Here is a 19981-nt window from a genome sequence, read left to right as displayed (position 1 = left end):
TAATTTCACATTAGCATCATTTATATTGGGATTAAATAGAATTACTCTTTTTAAAAGATCTTGGATTGAACTATATTTTTCAAAACTCATTTTTCCAAATAATTGCACTAAACAGGGCCAATGTATTGCATTAAACGCACTTATTGTTTTAGCACAGTAGATTTGGACCATAGGATGTAAACCAGGCGATTCAAGTTACTCTGAGAAGAGTGCGACTTTAGTTGGAAATGATAGAAATTGTAGGGGATAAAACTGTAGTCGCGGCATTCCCCGTGGAAGGTAAGCGCATATAACAGACTATACCTATTCCGACGTCGTAATTTTCACATCAGTGTGCCTATTTGAATCGCTCCAAAGCGCGAGACTGCGAGAGTACCAGAGTGAATCGAAGCAGAAGTTTATAAAAATATTTCAATCTCATGCATTTATCTGGTGATTGATCTTAACTTTAGCCCTATATGTGTATTTGTGTTTTATAATATTTCTTTTGGCACGCGTACGGAGAAAGAAATTAGGTTGAAAATAATTTCAAATGTTTAGTTTTGAATGACTTGTTGGATTTCGGTTATCGAAATTTTATGGTTGGCTGAAAGTAATTATTTCTTGTGTTTACTAGTTTGGTTCTGTATTTTCTTACAGAAGTTAAATCAAAATTTATATAGGTTGAAAACATCTGTCTAACAATTATGAAAATTGATTAGGTGTTTATTTGATGCCGAAATTATTTTGAGAAAAATAGAAGGGAATAAGGAAATGAAAATTATTATATGGCAGGTTTAGAAAATAATAAAATGGGAACGGTCCAGATCGTGAGATAGATTATGCAAATATTTCTAGAAATTGGTTTAAATGGTTTACTGTATTTGAAAATTTCTGTTGGTGCTAATAAGGAAAAGCAACATTACATTATGGGTAAAGTAGAATTAGAATGAAAACAATGTAGAATGAGGTGATTAACAATGACAGTGAAAATAAGCTTCCTGCATAGAGGCGAAAGGAATGGGAAATAAGGAAATATGCTGTGACTATTTTATCCTCATAAAGAATCAGGTTGACATTGTAGAATATAATGAAAAGTGAAAGGAATAACATTTAAAAATTTGAATACTTCATCCATAAGTATGATGATACAGTCAATTCGTTTGGAACTTAAGACAGGATGTGTTATTTTAGAAATTTTTCCTTTTCTATTCTTTTTCCATACTTAAACCAACTCTTGAATTCTCAAAGGGGGAAACAGGATTTGTGGCAGATATCACATTGAGCAGAATAAGATAAAAAAATTGAGTTGCTGAGCAATGAGCACAGAGAAAATGAAATTCCTAAGATGAGATGCAAAAAATTAGTGCTTTTTTGTCAAAGTTTCTTGAATGACCTCGCACTTTTCCAGTATCTTGATAGAACCCCCAGTTGCTGCTGCCCAACTATTGGAGGATTTAACTATACTCAAGGGATGATCAATTAAATTGTTTATTGGAATGTTGAATGAACATAAATGATAACAAAGCTCAGGCTATTCGAGAGGCCTGATCTCTCCACTATTTTCTCAATACTTCACTGCTTGAAGCTCTCTTATTACATTTATAGACAACCTATTGGCTTTCTATTACCCTTTACTAACTAACTATAGAACATTCTAGAATAGTTGATGACTTGGCTCCAATGTAATTGGATGTCTATCATTACCCCCATCTCAAAATCCTCCTTGTCCTCAAGGTGGAGGTGTGGTTTAACTTCAAAATTCAAATTTCCATTTAGCTTAACCATTCTTGGAGTAAGCTTGCTGCAGCTATTAGCATGTACAGGCAATCGTCCATCAACCAGTAAAATTTTACCCATACAAATTCCATAACCAGTTGCATTTATAGAAACCATAGAAGAGTTTGGGCTAGGGAATTTATTTCCTTTTTTATTCGGGTTGTAAATCATTTTAGCGTGCTTAATGAGATCATTTTTGTCTTCTAGCCTTTGTGGGCCAATTTAAAAAGTTGGCCCACACCTTGAGGCTGTAACAAGGTTTGAAACCGATTAACAAAATTGCCCAAACATAACTTCTTTGGTAATGACGAGAAGGGACCTGCCAGACTATTGAGCCTCTTGTAATCCTAGCAATTCCAGCCATCTATACCATCCTCGATTATCTCGGATTTTGGGGAAATTTAAAAAATAAGGGTGTGTTCCGGTGTAGCTGCTGTCAAACATTTTTTCAACTGATGTTCTGCTCGCCATGGCTCGTCATTTATATTCATGTCTTTGGTACTTGCTCCAAATTCCTTCAATTTTGGGAAAATTTTTGAATTGATGGTCGAATCAGGTGAGGTAGCTGCCCACGCCTTTTCCTTCCTGTCTAGTTCCTCCCGATGATGCGTGATGCGGGTATTTGCTCCAATTTTCTCCAATTTTGGGGAAATCTCAAAAGTGATGGTGAGTTCTAGCGAATTTTCTATAATCCCATTCTCCTGCCTTACTCATTCCAGTCCTCCCCTTTCTTTTATCATCAGATCGAGCTTCTCCATTATTTTAGACATCGCTCTCTGAAATTCGAATTTTATTTCTTGGAACTCTTCGTGTAATTGTGATTGCAATACTTCGATCATTGTTTCCAAAAGATCAACTCGATCTTCTGATTGTTTTTCTTACTTAGATGTAATGTCCCAGGTTAACAATGGTTGCTCTGATACCATTTTGATAGAATCCCCAGTTGCTGTTGCCCAACTATTGGAGGATTTAACTATACTCAAGGGATGATCAATTAAATTGTTTATTGGAATATTGAATGAACATAAATGGTAACAAAGCTCAGGCTATTCGAGAGGCCTGCTCTCTCTACTATTTTCTCAATACTTCATTGCTTGAATGCAAATCCCAACTGTTGGAGGATTTAACTTTACCCAAGGGATGATCAATTAAATTGTTTATTGGAATATTGAATGAACATAAATGATAATAAAGCTCGGGCTATTCGAGAGGCCTGATCTCTCCTCTATTTTCTCAATACTTCACTACTTGAATGCAAATCCCAGCTCTCTCTTATTATATTTATAGACAATCTTTTGGCTTTTTATTACCCTTTACTAACTAACTATAGAACATTCTAGAATAATTGATGACTTGGCTGCAATGTAATTGGATGTCTATTATATCTTTATGCTGGACATTGTCCTTTGAGGATACGACCTGTGCTTATTCTGATTTTTACATCCAAATGCATCTTATGAGCTCTCGTAAAACAACAGGACAGACAGACCAATAGACATGTGATTTTTGGAGCTTTGGAAACGTCTTTCATGGATTGCCATCTTTCCTCTACGTCAACTCTTCCATCGATCTGGATTGTCGAGACACTAGCAAGCTGTAATCAAGTTGATGAATCTATTTTATATGGTACATGTGTTGCTTCCTTTATTTTGTAATAAAAAGTGGTGTTAAGTTCATCTTGTTGTTGAGAGTTAAGAGTTTTATGTTGATAGTCGATGTATTGTAGACTTGGTTAAGAAGACCCCGGAAATAACTAGTGATCTTGGGAAAAATGCAAGAGAATTTGTCTCCTTGAGAATCATAGAGAGATTGTTTGTCATTGGAGCTCAAAATGCGAATCCTGTATCTTCGTCTTCAAGTTCTAAAATTGGATTTGACCCATCAGAGAGTTGTGAAGCTGTCCTGGAAAGCATATCACGTGAGGTACTTCGCTTTGGTTTGTCTCTGGTGTAGCTTTATGATTTTTAATCTGAAGACGTGCTGTATGTCAAGGTACTTTTTGTGTGTAAAAATGGTTAACCTGCTTGAATAATTTTCTGTACATATGGTTAGACATCTGTACAAAATCTGATAGAGTATGGACTGGACACATTGAAATGGGATATTCAGCCCTTCATAGAGCACAAAAGGTCTAACTCGCCTAAATGCACTTTACAGCAGGTGAAATGTATTCTTTGATATAGTTATGTAATATTCTAAATTTTCTGTTATTTGTTCTGATTTTGTCATTTCCTTCAAAACAGCTGAAGGATGCAATTCTTACAGGAGGCCATCCTCTTCTTTCATCCTTAAAAGAACACAGTGGTTTGGCAGTTACAAATCAGCCTGAACATAGACTTTCAGTGGATGATGGTGATACCAACCATGTTGCAGCTACACTTAAAGAGAGCAACGCAAATGCTCTAAATGTTGCAGCAAATGGTCACTTAATTTCTCCCATCCCTGCAAATGGGGATGTGCTCTTAAAGAGAAGTTTGACTGATGAGAACTTAGTAGCTAAGCGGAATAGGAGTGCCACTACAGAATTTGTGGAAGGTCAGTCCCATGAAAATGAAATCGCATTGGGGAATGGTGGTGATACCCTTGCAAAATCTGCCAAGAAGTTTAAGCATGGCATCATCAATTGTGAACGGGATGGGCACATGAATTTTCTATCTTCACATGCAGGAAAAAATAGTCCTCCTGAAAACTGCAGGAATGAGCATCCTTCATTGAAGGGGCTTGTTGAACATGATGAAGCTCTGCCTTGTGAACCCCAGGTTCTTCATAAGGGAACTGAATTGCCAAAGGACAGATCTGGAGAGGTACAAAGCCAAGAAAATCATCTTGATGAAATAAAAGCTTACAAAAAAGGTCTTTGCAAGCTCAGGACAGATATAGGCACTTGTGAGGGTGGAATTCAGCCTGCGCTCTGTAATGATGAATACCTGGATGGATATGGGCATAGTTCTCAACGAAAAGTCTCTAATGTTATTGATGCTGAAGATGATATTGACCATAATCAAGATGCTGATATGGCTTTTGATGACGAGGGGTATAATGATGAGAATGATATTGCCATGAAGAAGAATGCTTTCTTAAGCTCACAGTGCACATACAGCCAAGATTCCTTGGCAATGACTGATTTGAGAGAGATAAATCTGTGCACAACATGCAAAAAGGGTGGAACTTTATTGGTCTGTAGTTATAACAGTTGCCCCTTGATGGTTCATGAGGGCTGCTTGGGTTCTGCCCCCAACTTTGATGCAGGGGGCAAATTTTACTGCCCTTTTTGTGCATACTCTAGAGCGATATCGGAGTTCAATAAAGTTAAGGACAAGGCCTCCATGGCAAGAAAGGACCTGGCAACCTTTTTTAGAATGGGAACTGTAAAAAGAACAAAGGAAGTAGCCGTTAGTTCACGTAGGGAAAAGAAAAGTCAATCAGAACTGGATGAACATTTGCATGATAACAATAAACTGACCAACAGAAATATTTCTAAACAGGACAACAACCCTCAGTGTCGGGAAAATCTTAAAGATGACTGTGTAGCAGAGCCTTCAGTATCATGTGATGGTGACAATCCCCTTCGTGGAGATAAATTAGCAGATTCAGACAGTGAAAAAGAACTACCCATTTTGGCAAAAGAAAATGAAGAGGGGAAAAGGGTGGGACAAGAGTGCAAATCTCCGGGAGATCATGGAAAACAACTAATCGCTGCAGAGGCAGTTTGTAAATCTGGAGATGGTATTCCCTCTGCCAGGTTCCCACAGAGAAGCAATGGAAATGAGCATGCTGAAGTCAGATCTAAGAAGAAAGTCTCATGCCAACCAGGAACAGATTTAGTTCATCAATTGACATGCTCTTCAACTAGTAATGGAGAACAAATTTCTGAAGAAGAAAATGAGAGTTCCGGTGCGTCCAAGTTCTTCATAAGCATCCGAAAGCAGGGAAGGCAACAGTAAGTTCTATTGTTCCTGAAGATAGTGCGCATTGATGGTATTTTGTTTCAATAAATTGTCTCAAGTACTTGATACTAGTAGTTGTTCCAAACTTCATTTACGAATACAATGCTATCTTTTAAAAATCTGGATTTATTGTTTTGGTTAGGTCTAATGTTACTAATGATGATTACTATGTCTTGACCAATAAATTTTTGGGAAGTTAAATGGTTTAAGCCCATGTTTGATGCAAATTAAAATATAGATTTTAATCTAAGTCAAAGTCAACAATTAATTTCAACCACATATTTTATAAGTCTAACAACTTTTTAACCACACATTTCATCAATTTCTATCAAAATTTACTGAAAAATGAAAATCTAATTTTAATTCTCACCAAACTGGAATATTGAATAGATAAAAATGAGTGGTGAGTAAGTGGGTAGTATATGTGGTTTCTTCGAAATGTGTGAATAAAAAATGATGGGAGTGTGTATAAAATATGAGCCTGAACATAGCCTTGATTACTTTGATGGACAATCACATTTGACATGAACATTAGTTTTTCATTTTATTTTTTTCCTGCGGATAAATATATGAGGATAACTTACGGAGATTTTACACTTCATACATCACTGTTACATAAACCACTGAAAAGAGATTTGCCTTTTATTTATCCAAGACACAACAATAATAAGACATAAGACCTTTTTCTGCAATAAAATTAAAGCTCTTTTTCCCGTTAATCATAGAACTTATCACAACTCAAGTATGAAAGCTATGTCCACATGTTTGTCTTCATTCACATTCAATGGATGAGTGTCATTTCAATTTATAGATCCTTGGCAATTATATATTCTGTACAACGATTTAATCATTTTTTTGTAAATTGAATTAACTATGAGTTCCTTTAGGCTAAAATGTGAATTTCAGAAAGCAAAATAAGAGAAGGTAGTCCATTTAGATTATCTGAGACTAAATTACTTACATTAGACTTTGGAGTGTTCTATGATTGAACATATTTCTGGTGTGAACAGATCTTTCTTTATCTTAATCTGCAGTTCATATCCAGCTTTTCCTCTACTGAGGCGGAAGAAAATCCCGTGGACAAGAGTAGAAGAGGAGACATTGAAGGTAGAAAATTTTCTGCTTATGATATGTAACTTGTGGATTTCCCTTTCCCTTTTCAATTTGCTGAACTTCAATTGGAAGTTTTTATGCTGAAACAATCAAATGAATAACCGAAATAAAGAAATGATTCATAGCTTCCTGCAAACTTATAGCCTTTTTGGTATGACAGAAGACTTGGAAGATGGAAATCTTATTGCTACAATGAAATAAAATATCCGATGATAGAGTTATAAAATCAATCTGGATGGATATGATAAGAGTGCTTGTAATTAGAGGATTTAGCAAAGGAAAGAAACAGTAATTTTTTTGAGATTTTCTGTATTTAATTCAATAATAAACCCAACTGGAGATAACAAAGGAATTGAAAGATGACAATCCAGCAGTTCGAGAAGCCGGCAGTCTCCACAATAAGATCCACTAATTTTTCTTGTCTTATCCCTCCTTCCTCTTCTCTATTTATATCCTATTTGTAACCACTTATTCCAACCAGCTGGACTAGTTAACAAAATCTATTGTATCTGCAGAATGGTTCTCACTTCTTCTAGGCTCTTCTAGAATATACTTGATTCGAGTTCTATCAATACCCGTCGCCTTGAAATCCACCTTGTCCGTAAGGTGGAAGTGTGGTTCAACTGCAAAATTTGAAATACCATGTAGCTGAACCATTTCTTTGGCACGAGTCCCTGCCAAGGCAAATGCAAAAATGGAATATTTCAATTTCAAAGATTGGGTCAACTGCCAAACTACTAGTAGAATAGTGCCCAAAGATACTCCATAACCTGTCGTACCCATCCATAAAACTTCCATGTGCTGAACTTCGTCAGTTGGGATAAACTTGAGGATAGCCACACCCTCCAACATCACGACAACTCCCGACTGCTCTATTTCACCTTTTCCTTTCAACATTTTTGGGGCAGTCAGGCCAACTACAGTATTTAGAAAAATTTCAACCATATCGACTCCTACTGCCTCCTTGCCATCGGCGTCACTTTCAATTTCATCTCCTTCAATTTCGGCAACCACTTTTTCAATTAGAAGTATGTTCAGTCCCTTCTTCTTGCGACAATGGCAGGAGAAATTTTCCTCACCTGATTGCATCTGATGGCTGTGATTGCAATTTAATCCAGTTAGTGGGCCTTTTCCTTGATTCGGGCTCAATTCACTTTGGGCCTGTACTAGTAATTGGTTCCTACCATCAACTCTTTGGGCCTTTTCCATTGTGCAGCCCAGTCCATTCTATTTTATCATGCTATTTTCAGTTTTGGATTGGAGCCCATTGATACAGTTACCCTCCACAACCAAAGGCGATGCTAATGCCTTAAAGAGATGCTGGCATTCCTCCTCCCTTCCCCATTCCCTATTTTCCCATTTATCCGTCATTAGATCAAGCATCTCCATCATTATTGTCATACTTCTCTGGAACTCAAATTTCATGGCTTTTATTCCCCCTCTTATTTTTGAACTCATTTTTTCAATCTTCACTTCCAGATTACTAACCCGATTTTCTAATTCATTTTCTTCATCAGATGTAATGTCCCAAAGTGATTGCTCTGATACCATTTGATAAGAGTGCTTGTAATTAGAGGATTTAGCAAAGGAAAGAAACAGTATTTTTTTTGAGATTTTCTGTATTTTATTCAATAACAAACCCAACTGGAGATAACAAAGGAATTGAAAGATAACAATCCAGCACTTCGAGAAGCCGACAGTCTTAGGATCCACTAATTTTTCCTGCCTTATCCCTCTCTTCCTCTTCTCTATTTATATCCTATTTGTAACCACTTATCCCAGCCAGCTAGACTAGTTAACAGAATCTGTTATATCTGCAGAATGGTTCTCACTTCTTCCAGGCTCTTCTAGAATATACTTGATTCGGTTTCTATCAGGATATCCACCTCACTTAAAAATATGGGATTTCTAAATTCAATCAAAATTGATCGGATCTGTAAATCTGACCACTACTGGACATACAAGTCCATCTCACCTAAAAATATGGTTAAGCTACATAAAATCTGTTTCCATAATCATTCCAAACCCAGTATAGCAATCCAACTCACATTTTAATTTAAATGCAAGATTTGAAGATGGAGATCTTATTTTTTTAAGATATGATGTCGATTTTCATCCCAGGCTTCTTAGGATTTCATACCAAAATTTCTTGGTGCTATTTCTAGATCCTCCTGCATTTGAGATTTCCAGTCCTTGAGGCTGCAGAATAAAATGCTTTTCTTGTACTTTGGTTGGAATTGAAAACCAATGATAGATAGTGGAGCAACATGATGAAACCGCTATTTACATGTAATGTATAGGGCAGTGCATTCTCATCCTGAAGCAGGTTAAGATTCTAGCACCATCTAGTCGTTCTTAGAATGCTCTGGGCCAACTTTTTCTTGGTCATCATGATGTTTTAAAAAAAATATATAGATTCTCCACTATAGCCCCCGTTTGGTACCCATTTTTTTTCAAAATGTATTTTTCTCTCTCTTCTTTTTAACCACACATTCTTTATTAAAATAATATTACACGTAAATCAAAAAAATTTCCTTATTTTTCAACCACGCGCTTCCCATCAAGTTACTATTCTAAAATGCATTTTTCATAAAAATAACTATCAAACACCCCTATAGTTTTAGTTTGAGAATTGTTTTTGCCGTGCTTTATTTTTATTCTTTTCATATTGGAAGGTTATGTTTTACGTTTTCCTCTTAAGTCATTTTCTTCAGATATGGTATTTTTTTTTTCTTCAACAGGAGGGCGTACAGAAATTTTATACTGCTCATGATAGAAATATTCCATGGAAGAAAATTTTGGAATTTGGAGCTGACGCTTTCCTAAAAGGTCGTACCACAATAGACCTCAAAGATAAATGGAGAAACCTTTGCAAAGGAAGCCCAAAATCAAAATGACGTTTAGTGGACCGGTTTGTGCTTGTTTGATAATTTCCATGCTGGAAATATGTTTGTGCATGTACAGTGGTAAAGAAGATACGTTTGTGCAAAATAAGTTTAGTCGACCAGTTTGTACTTGTGAGGATCGCGCTCTCCCCCCCTCCCTCCTTTCTGGAACTGCCAGACCTGACAACAATGAAACATGGGTTTTTATCATTGGAATTTTTGCTAGTTTAAGGGTCAAAAGAACAGCTGTTTATCTACCACATCTTCCCCAGTGACAATGAAAGTCCTTTTATCACTGTTAGCTTTATCCTTAATAAATCCCTCTAAAGATGTGTTTAACTACCTTAACTAAAGTTAATGTGACCATCAATTGTACCATGATCACTGTTTTCTGCACGTGTAGAGACGAGTGGAGGTTTGATGACACTGATTAGAGGTGATCCGAGTTCAAAATTAGATTTCTAGATCTATTGCAGCCATGGTGGTAATTCTTTTGCCAGCTTATATCTAGAGCTTTGGCATTATTGATTTCTATGTTCTATTGTATGATCTCTGCATTACTTGTTTATAGCTAAATCACTCTAATATTATGTTTCTTCTTCCTCTTGAAGTTTGATCCTTATCTTAAATCATGTCGGACTCGAAACAGATAATGGTAAAGACGTTTATATGCATTCTCATCATTGGGAGGTGGCTTTTTCGGATGAGCCCGGAAACTAAAAGGTCCCGGTCGCTTGTGGCATTCGAGTTGAGATGGCTGGTGAGAAGTTTTTCTTTTTCCCCACTTACAAAGCTGAGTTTAATTGTTACTAGTATCACATGGGAATGGAATTCCCCTGATTTATTGTATGATCTAGGCCTGTACACAAGCAGACTTTGTATCGAGTCTTCATGTGTGTGTGTGTGTGTCTGTGTGTCTGTGAGAGAGAGAGACATGGGATAAAGGTGAGTATGAAGTAGTAGGAAGGAGGCCGTGAAATTCTGAAAAACATGTGAATTAGGCTCGTGAACATGAAAAATGTTGTGAGGTGGTCTCTGTAACCCTCTCCTAGTAACTCAACTCTCACTCCCAAAGGATCCGATGTAAGGTACATGAAAACAGCAATTTAGATTTTTATACAAGTGTAGTAAATAAGCCATATTAGTTTTAAGATTTCCAATTTTAAATCATTTTTGGATACAATGGGATGATTGTGGGGACTTGACTTCTTACAATTTTGCCTGCTCTACGTGTATGTGGTATTCTAAACAGCACAAGTTCGTTCTCGTTGATTTAAACCTTCGGGTAATAATCGTGTCGACTCTTGTAGATTTCTTCGAAGATAATGTATCGTTCAAGGTTGTCTAAAAGGAGGGTTTGCTAATCGTTGAACTATTTAAAATTGTTTTTGAACTCGTCTTACATAAACCTGAACTTCATTAAAATCCGTTTTAAGGTTTAAATTATGCACATTAGCATTGTCTATATGGTAAACAAAAGAGATGAGTGGAATAAAAAGTGAAAATGGTGCAAATAAGTTATATACAAGTGGAAATGATTAAAATTATAATTTTATTTATTATACCATTTAATCTTATCTTTTTAACTAATAGTGTCATTTGGTGCTTCGATAGAATGCCAAATTACAGTAAGACCGATTCGAGTTTCAACTTTTATAAACTTGTTTATCTAAAACACACTGTAATTACGTACTTGTAATTCACAGTTTAATCGAAACTTATTTCCCGAAAAGGAAGATTGGTCTCTAAAATAAGTACTTTTCCAAAATAAGTGGTTAGTTTATTAGGGCAGTTGGGACCTTGGATTCTTCCTTCATAGCTCATAATATAGAGTTCCCACATGCACCATAGTTCATACTTCTCACGTGTTTGCATGGCTGCATATACGACAATTTTTGAACTATAGTGAGAGTAGAAAATATTAATGAAATTGTGAAATAAAAGGAAAAAAATAAATAAATAAACAGCCAATTGGAAGTAGAATTATGGAAATACAATACCACAAACTAAGCCCAACGGTCACATGGGCTTTGAAGACTTACTCCAAACGTGAAAACATTTAAAACAAACTACGCTCACACTCTATACATATCCCGCGCCAAACACTCCACTTCTTGCAATCTCCACTTCACTCTCTTTTCCACTCACACTTAGCATGGAAAATTGCAGAAAATCTCCACTCAAACCATGGAAGAAAGGCCCCGCGAGAGGAAAAGGCGGCCCCCAAAATGCTATGTGCGAATATAGAGGCGTTCGACAAAGAACCTGGGGCAAGTGGGTCGCAGAAATCAGAGAGCCAAAGAAGAGAACCCGACTGTGGTTAGGCTCTTTCGCCACTGCTGAAGAAGCAGCAATGGCTTACGATGAAGCTGCACGAAGGTTGTATGGTCCCGATGCTTACCTTAATCTACCTCATCTTCGATCCAACTTCAACCCTTTGAACAAATCTCAGAAGTTCAAATGGTTTCCTTCAAATAATTTCAACTCCATGTTTCCCACCACAGGATTACTAAATTTAAACGTGCAGCCGAATGTACGTGTCATTCATCAAAGGCTCCAAGAACTCAAGAAAACCGGAGTTTTTGGACCGTCATCGTCATCAAGCTCATCATCCAGTGACCCTAAGAACGATATCCCGAGCATAAGTGATCAACCTCGAGTGGAAAATCCTCAAATAAAAAAGAAAGATGCTGAATTTTCATCAGAAAATGCCTCGACTTGTTGTCAAGAGAAGCCACAGATTGATCTCAATGAGTTTCTCCAACAGATGGGGATACTAAAAAGAGAGGAACAGCATCAAGTAAGTAATGACTCCAGTAGTCTCACGGAGATAGACTCATCATCCAAAGAGAATGAAGGATTTGCTAGCTTTGCAGATAAAAATTTTAACTGGGACACACTGAGTGAAATAGCTGGAACAGAGATTCATCAAGAAACAGAGTCCAGTAGCTTCCATGCGTACGATATTAATGAAGAACTGAACTTTCCCCCATCTATCTGGAACTTCTAAAAGAGTTATAAGATTTTATAAAATAATTAGTCCATGCCATAGGAATATTATTCACTTATATAGCCTAGTTCAGTCTTTTGAAGAGCCAGAGTAAGAAAGAGCCAAAGAAATCAAGGATATTGACGTGCCAATCACAATGCTAATGATGGACAGTTTTCAAATGTCTGTATTTGTTTATCTCCAGAGATTCAGAGTAATTTTTATTTTGTCGAATTACGTACTTGTGTATGGAGAATAGCAACAATAAGCCATAACTTATGATGTTGCTCTGGCTCCAATGCAAGGTAGTTAATGGATGAGAGGTGAATCTGCCTTTTTTGGATTATATTTGTCTGATCATAGAAAATCTGTTGCTAGATGAAAAATAGAAAAATCGAACTAGTGAATATAACTTAAAGCAAGATGTGCAGCTTCATGTTTTACAAGAAACAGGCTACACTCGAAAAAATGATGATCATTTGATCTATTTGCCAGTGAGTAATCACACATTCGAGGTTCAGCATTCTTCGTCCTTCAACTTAATTCTATACTGCGATTCCAGTGTAATTACTTATCTTTCATCAAAATTCTTCCATTGAAAGATTCGTAGGTATTCACCAAAATGATGACTTTGGTAATGACATGAAGGTAAATCTGTATAAAAGATAAAGCTAAGAATATGAATAGAAGGTCGGAATGAATCAAATACATTACTTCCTATACATAAAATCTCAAAATTCGATCATGATCTTCTGCTATGGCTTCTTACTCTAAAGTCGGGAAGGGATTTTCTCCTAAGCCATGAATCTCAAACAGGTTCAGTTTGACGAAGCCTTCTCCTCATTCATCTCTATATATTGGTTGTATTGCCATTTGATTCCTCCGTCATCAGTGTCTCTCCTATCTAAAGTGCCTGTTTTTGCTGATATGTCTTAATACAGAGGCACCTTCCATCCCTGTTCTCAAAGAATCATAATTATCCAACTATTTATCATCCATCATTAAAACATTTTTTAGTCCATATGTTTGTAATTGAACCTGAGTCTCCTATTATTTATTGTGTCTATCCTCATAATCCAACTCTTCTATGAGCTGCTGCTCTCTAACAGCAACAGCCTGCCCATCTCTACTTCGCTAGGCTGTAGGATCATACCGTTCTTCTAATCCCAACATTTGGAAATTAGGTTTCTCGTACTCACAACCTCATCCTCGTCCCGTCAATTCCTACTGCAACTTCTCTTTAAGTTCTTCAAACCTAAAATTATACTACTCCTGGTAATGCTTCTGCTTTTCTATCTACGAAAACCCAATCCACTGTTATTTTTTCCATAACTAAAAACATGTGGTCCTCATCAAGATTTCTTCCCTTTTACCATGTCATTTTTCACTCTCAAAATAATTCTTCATGTTCAAGTTGCTATCATCATTCCTGAAGTTAATTAAATAAGTAATAATCAACATTTACCTTTGATTACTACTTGCTCACTCAAAAGTAAAAGGTTACTTGTCGCTTGCTTACTTTTATACAAAAATGCACATCCATAATTCATCTCAATTTCGTTCATTCATGAGGGCAAAAAAATCCATGTAGTGGATGAAAATCCTATGCTACAATAGGCGGTGTTAAAATTTGAGAATTAATTAACTGAGAATCATCAAACTTTTACTATTGATTACTACTACTCGCTCACTTAAAAATAAAATGTTATCAATTGCTCACTCAAGCCCGTACTAATAGAAGGTCAGCAATGAGACACATACTAGGTAGGAAAATAGGTAAAGACTGGTAGAAATCCTGGGGACATATCATTAAAAGAGGCAAGCGAATATGTTGTTGTAGGCTAATTCCCCTTTACTCCTTCAGCGAGTATTCTTGGAGGAGTATTTTCTATCCCGCTATTGGCCTTAATGAGCTAAGGGTCTGATCCTTTCTTCATAATCATGTAACCATCACCTCAAAAGCAAACAAAATAAAGGGAAGCCAGGCCAACAATATCTCATCACACACAAACAAGCCATCTGTAGAAATCGATGAAATGCTACCAAAAATATTTTTACACAAAAGTGATTCGAAGATATACATCCATAATTCACTCAATTATGTTCGTCCAACTGAACCAAAAAATTCATGTGACGGATGAAAATTCTACGCGACAGTTAACACTGTTAAAACTTGAGAGTTAATTAACTAAGTAACCACTAATATTTGCTTCTTGTTACTACCTGCTTACTCAAAAATAAAAGGTTACTAGTTGCTCGCTCACTTTTACACAATGTTAATTATCAATCATCCATCACATTTTTGTTCGTCCATGGATTAAAAAAAAATACAGAGTGAGGAAATTCAAACCACAAAGATTTGATGCACGTTTACTTAAGCATGACGAGCTAGCAGTTGTTTTGAAACCAACTGGTGACAATGTCGTCTCATCAACAGAAACGACGATGTCGCGGAAGCTCGCTCCAAGGATCATCAAACTGATTTTTTGGGATTGAGTTTCACGCTATCTTTCTCTACTAAACAACCAATCCAATGACTCCAATCTACAACCAATATATTCACCTCGGTTGCTTCTCAATCTTACCCACAAAGGACAAAATAATGGTGATGATTTGAAGTCACAAAGGCAAGAAGAAAACACCGCAAAAGTAGGCAAGGAAGATACCACAAAGTCAAAGGGAAGTCACAGGTTTTGGCACCACAAAGGTAACCGGTTTTGCTCTTCTATGGCAGCCACATTTTCTCCTCTTAAACACACAAATCACACACACAAAAATGGCTAGGGTAAGCACATATATAGGTTAGGCTTTTACTTGGACCAATAACAAGGTTAAATGGCCAAGATTCAAAGTTATTCAAGAAGTAATATAAATGGACCGGGTAGAGCCTTTGGACTTATTTGCTAATAATTATTTCACTCATCGGCTGAAGCCTATGAAATATAGTTCCATATTTAACATTATAACTTGGGATTTATTGGACATCAAAATCTAACAAATCTCCAGCTTGATAGCCAATAAATTTGCAAGCAATTAAAACACACGTTATTACTTGCATAATCAAGGTAACTAATAAATTGGAATAATAGATCTCACCTCCTGTTTTAGACCCGAAACACATACCATAACTGCTCCATGTACTCGCCAGAGTTAAGGTCATAAACAAAATACCCAAGTAGAAGCAAATAATCACAATGAACAATTAAGAGCAAATAACCATGCGATGAGGATATTATATGGGATAACACACAAATCTTTTCACAACACGTTCACACAGAACAATAGATTGACACTAAGTTAATCAACAAATGACCAACACATATGTAACAAAAGCATAAATGACTCACGAAAGATCTCACCGCACTTATCCTATCCCATTCCATGTTGCTCACACCTCGAAAATACATATCTCCTGTCATCGCCCACCATGCTCACTAGGCTGATCACTCAACTCATGTTTAATTGATAAGCCACAATGGATCATAAGTACATGGGATAATCCTCTATCACCACATCACTTCTCCTAACTTACGTAGGTAATGGGTCTCCACCTAACAAAAGTGATAAAAGTGTCTCTCTCACACTTCACGTGATCTGGATCTCTTCACGGATAAAAGATTCCAACATATAATCACCTCTCCAAATGTCACACTCTACATTATAGGTACAAATGATCAATGTGACCCTAGGCATCTATACTCCAACCTACCAAAAGACACTCACCACACTGCTAATGTATCCCAACCGACAACGCATGCAAACAATTACACAAGTAATAAAATCTCTTTAATTCATACAATTACACACAAATAAATTGAAAGTGTAACATATCAATGCAACATAATTAAGCAATCATACGCATGCAGAAAGGATTACACATAGAGGCACATATAGTAACCAGATTTACTCAATAAACCTTGCTAGGGTCAGCATTCGACTCTAAAGCTACATTCCCCTCACCACTCTCCTTATCTTTCTTTTTATTATCATTTCTAAGACAGTTTATTTCACAATGTCCAAAATTTATCGCAATTAAAATATATCTCACTTTTCTCACTTGTCTTAGACCTACATATGCCGTCAATACTAAATAATGATCACAAGCAAAATACGGACATAATTCACACAGAATAGTCAAACAAACTTTTCTAAGATCACATTCAATTCGAACAATGAAGAAAAGATTGGCAACAAATTCACAAAAAATTTAGTCTAGCAACATATAATGGTTACCCCTTTACGGTGTGAAAAATAAATTACCCTACACAATAATTTTAACTATAGTAATAAAAGGCAAAAAAAACTTGATATCGAGCAGACCACATCTAAGTCCATAAATTATGGGAGATGCAAATTTATCACTCTAGGACCATCACTATTCGTCCTAAGGTCTTCAACAATAGCAGGAATCAATTAACCATAATCGAATCCTGAATGCTCGAAGAACAGAATCGTTCAGACTTCGTTGTATAGTATAAAACAGAAAACTAACGACACCAAAATGTCAAAAATGATGTTAGGAACAAATTGTTAGAAAAAACTGTCGTTAAATTTCCTCTTAAGAGCATCCACGTACGTCCAACAGTTTCAACGCTTAGTCCCCACACGCTGCCTTCGGCTATCATTTGCCTAACCTCCGGGATAACCTTCGCCTGTACATCTCGAATATGGCCTCCATTCCACCATCAGGTCTCTGGATTGGCCAAAAATTACACAAATAGCCTTGATTTTTGGACAATTTTTTAATCTATTTTTTGCTTCATCTGTGTTCCTCTTTGATTGATATTTGGTCATTTTTTGGAGCCAAATCCACCATCTTGAAGCTATGATACCAATTGTCACAAAAGATCACTCCAAGGATCGTCATATTTGTGTTTAAACTCAATTTCACGTAACCTTTTTCTACTAAACACCAATCCAAACGGCTCCAATCCACAACCAATTATTCCCCTCAGTTGCTTTTCAATCCCACCCACAAAGGACAAGATAATGGTGATGATTAATAGCCACAAAGGCAAGAAGAAAACACCACAAAAGGAGGCAAGGAAGAGACGACGAAGTGAAAGGGAAATCACAAGTTTTGGCACCACAAAAACAGCTGGTTTTGCTCTTCTATGGCAGCCACATTTTCTCCTCTTAAACATACAAATCACACACACACACACACACACACACAAAAAGGGCTAGGGTAAGCACATATAAGTAGGGTTAGGTTAGGCTTTTAGTTAGACTAATAACAAAGTTAAATAGACTAAGATTCAAAGTTATACAAGAGGTAATAATAATGGACTGGGTAGAGCCTTTGAAATTGGTTGTTGATAATTACTTCACTTATCGGTCGAGGTCTATGAAATATATTTCTATATTTAATATCATAACCCGAGATTTATTAGGTATCAAAATCAAACAGACAATTTAGTAGATAAAGCCTAATGACTTGGAGGAAAATTGTCTTAGGAATCCTAGTTTTATATATTTAGAGGTGATCTATGTTTTCATTCTTAATAAGATTAAGTATGCTGGATTTATAATCCATTTTCCATTTTTTTTTTCTAATTTCTTTGTTGAAGACAATCTGTATAATATATATGAATTTATTTGAAGTTCGATGGAATTTCAACATGTCAGTCCTTAACCTAGGTGCCCAATTTTTTTCTGTTTGCATAACCACATTCATGAGATATACAAACATTTTATACAAGGCACATAAAAAATGAAATTAAATAAAATAGACTTGCCTTCAGCCTTACAATTTCGACACTAAATTGTATCAACGAGAAATATGTAAAATAAAGTAACAATAGAACATATGGATGAATGAAATTGATATAAATGATAAATGCATAACATTGGGTAAAGGTGAATAAGCAACAAGTCACCTTTTACTTTAAAGGTGAATAAGCAACAAGTCACCTTTTACTTTTGAGTGAGTACGTATTAATCAAAGGTAAATGTGGATACTAACTAATTAATTAACTCTCAAATCTTAATGCTGTTAATTGTCACATAGAATTTTATCCATCACGTCGATTTTTTTAGTCCAAGTGAATGAAAGGAAATGAGATAGATGATTAATGCGTAACATATTTTTTAGTGAAATGTGAATAATTAGTAAGAAAAAGTAAAATTAATGATTACTCATTAATTAACTCTTACACTTGTTGTGCATCTCACCATCATTGTGTCCTCAAATTTTGGGACTTCCTCATTCAAATTCTTTGAAACAAAATTGTTGAATTAATTACACCATCAAGAAACTCAATTGTGTGCAAAAATGACACCTTTGACGACGACAAAGATTAGAGCTTAGTTTAATCAATTTATACACCACAAGGTTACTCCAATATTACAAAGCTCAACCAACAATACCACTAAAATTGCCCAAGAATCCACAAAGAATTTGTCCCACAAAGCGAAGGTGAAGATGGCGCTTGCAAAGAGAAGAAAAATGGAAAATTGGTTGCTTCACTTACACTCACAATGAGGCTCACAAAGAACACAGGAAAGACAACAACGGCTGCCCAAGTTTTCTCTCAACCACAGGCATGACTGCCACTTTTTGTTTCTCTCTATATTTTACCACCCTCAATCAATTCATAAAGATAAGAATATATAACAAGCTAAATGGTAGGTCAATCACATAACTAGGCCAAGCCCATAAGTGGTCCACACTCCATTCCTGAATGGGCTTTAACTAGATGATTATTAATGGGAAAATTTCATAACTAAGAGAATAACTATTACCCATTTCAAAAGTAAGAATAAAAGTTTCAAATTTCAAAAATTAGATATTCTTTGAAATTTATTTATAATTTAATTATATAATTTATTAATTAAATATATTAAGGTCACGAATTTATACAATTTGATCACAAATTCACAATTTAATTAGTTACATATTATTTTTGGTCACAAATTAAAATTTTTTATTGTCACAAATTATTTTACGGTCACAATTCAAAACTTTTGTAGGTCACAGATCAAAAATTTATATGTCACAATTTATTTATAAGTCACAAGTCACAAATATTATTGATTACAACTTATTAAACAGTCATACGTTATTAATTTTTTAGATCACACATTATTTTTTTGTCACAATTTATCTTTCTTATTGATCACATTAATCATAGATTAATTGATCACAATCAACCAATTAATCTGTGACTACCTCCAACAACACCAACGTCACCATCACCGCCAGAATTACCATCACCATCACCATCATCCTATGACACCACCACAGTCTCAAACAAAATCAACACATCACCACCACACACTACCATACC

At 35.8% G+C, this 19981-nt stretch overlaps 2 protein-coding genes across 3 annotated transcripts; both read left to right on the top strand.

Annotated features, from left to right (window-relative positions):
• The first annotated feature begins 231 nt into the window (after nucleotides 1–231).
• On the top strand, nucleotides 232–10582 carry LOC111399532. 2 transcript variants are annotated; one of them, XM_023026900.1, is made up of 7 exons: nucleotides 232–432; nucleotides 3242–3384; nucleotides 3485–3681; nucleotides 3811–3918; nucleotides 4002–5698; nucleotides 6740–6812; nucleotides 9560–10582. In XM_023026900.1, the coding sequence occupies exons 2-7, from the start codon at nucleotides 3288–3290 to the stop codon at nucleotides 9713–9715; spliced, it is 2328 nt and encodes a 775-aa protein (XP_022882668.1). In that variant the 5' UTR covers nucleotides 232–432; nucleotides 3242–3287; the 3' UTR covers nucleotides 9716–10582. The 2 variants fall into 2 exon arrangements, with proteins under 2 accessions (XP_022882668.1, XP_022882666.1); XM_023026898.1 differs by having other exon boundaries at nucleotides 3237–3384.
• A 1226-nt stretch (nucleotides 10583–11808) lies between these two features.
• LOC111400046 (dehydration-responsive element-binding protein 2F) lies at nucleotides 11809–13010 on the top strand. The gene has a single exon (XM_023027505.1). It carries the CDS (start codon nucleotides 11859–11861, stop codon nucleotides 12711–12713), a length of 855 nt encoding a protein of 284 aa, XP_022883273.1. The 5' UTR covers nucleotides 11809–11858; the 3' UTR covers nucleotides 12714–13010.
• The last annotated feature ends 6971 nt before the right edge of the window (nucleotides 13011–19981 follow it).

This window comes from Olea europaea, chromosome 9 (assembly GCF_002742605.1).
Source record: "Olea europaea var. sylvestris chromosome 9, O_europaea_v1, whole genome shotgun sequence".
Classification (NCBI taxonomy): domain Eukaryota; kingdom Viridiplantae; phylum Streptophyta; class Magnoliopsida; order Lamiales; family Oleaceae; genus Olea; species Olea europaea.
The sequence above is the reverse complement of the archived record's forward strand: the minus strand, read 5'-3'. Positions and strand labels throughout refer to the sequence as shown.

What these genes read in the sequence shown, in the direction of transcription:
- LOC111400046 (XM_023027505.1), top strand. Translation starts at nt 11,859, where the DNA reads ATGGAAAATTGCAGAAAATCTCCACTCAAACCATGGAAGAAAGGCCCC.
- LOC111399532 (XM_023026900.1), top strand. Translation starts at nt 3,288, where the DNA reads ATGGATTGCCATCTTTCCTCTACGTCAACTCTTCCATCGATCTGGATT. An exon ending in TGGAAAGCATATCACGTGAG is followed by an intron (nt 3,682 to 3,810) that starts GTACTTCGCTTT and finishes ACATATGGTTAG; the next exon opens with ACATCTGTACAAAATCTGAT. An exon ending in TAGAAGAGGAGACATTGAAG is followed by an intron (nt 6,813 to 9,559) that starts GTAGAAAATTTT and finishes TTTCTTCAACAG; the next exon opens with GAGGGCGTACAGAAATTTTA.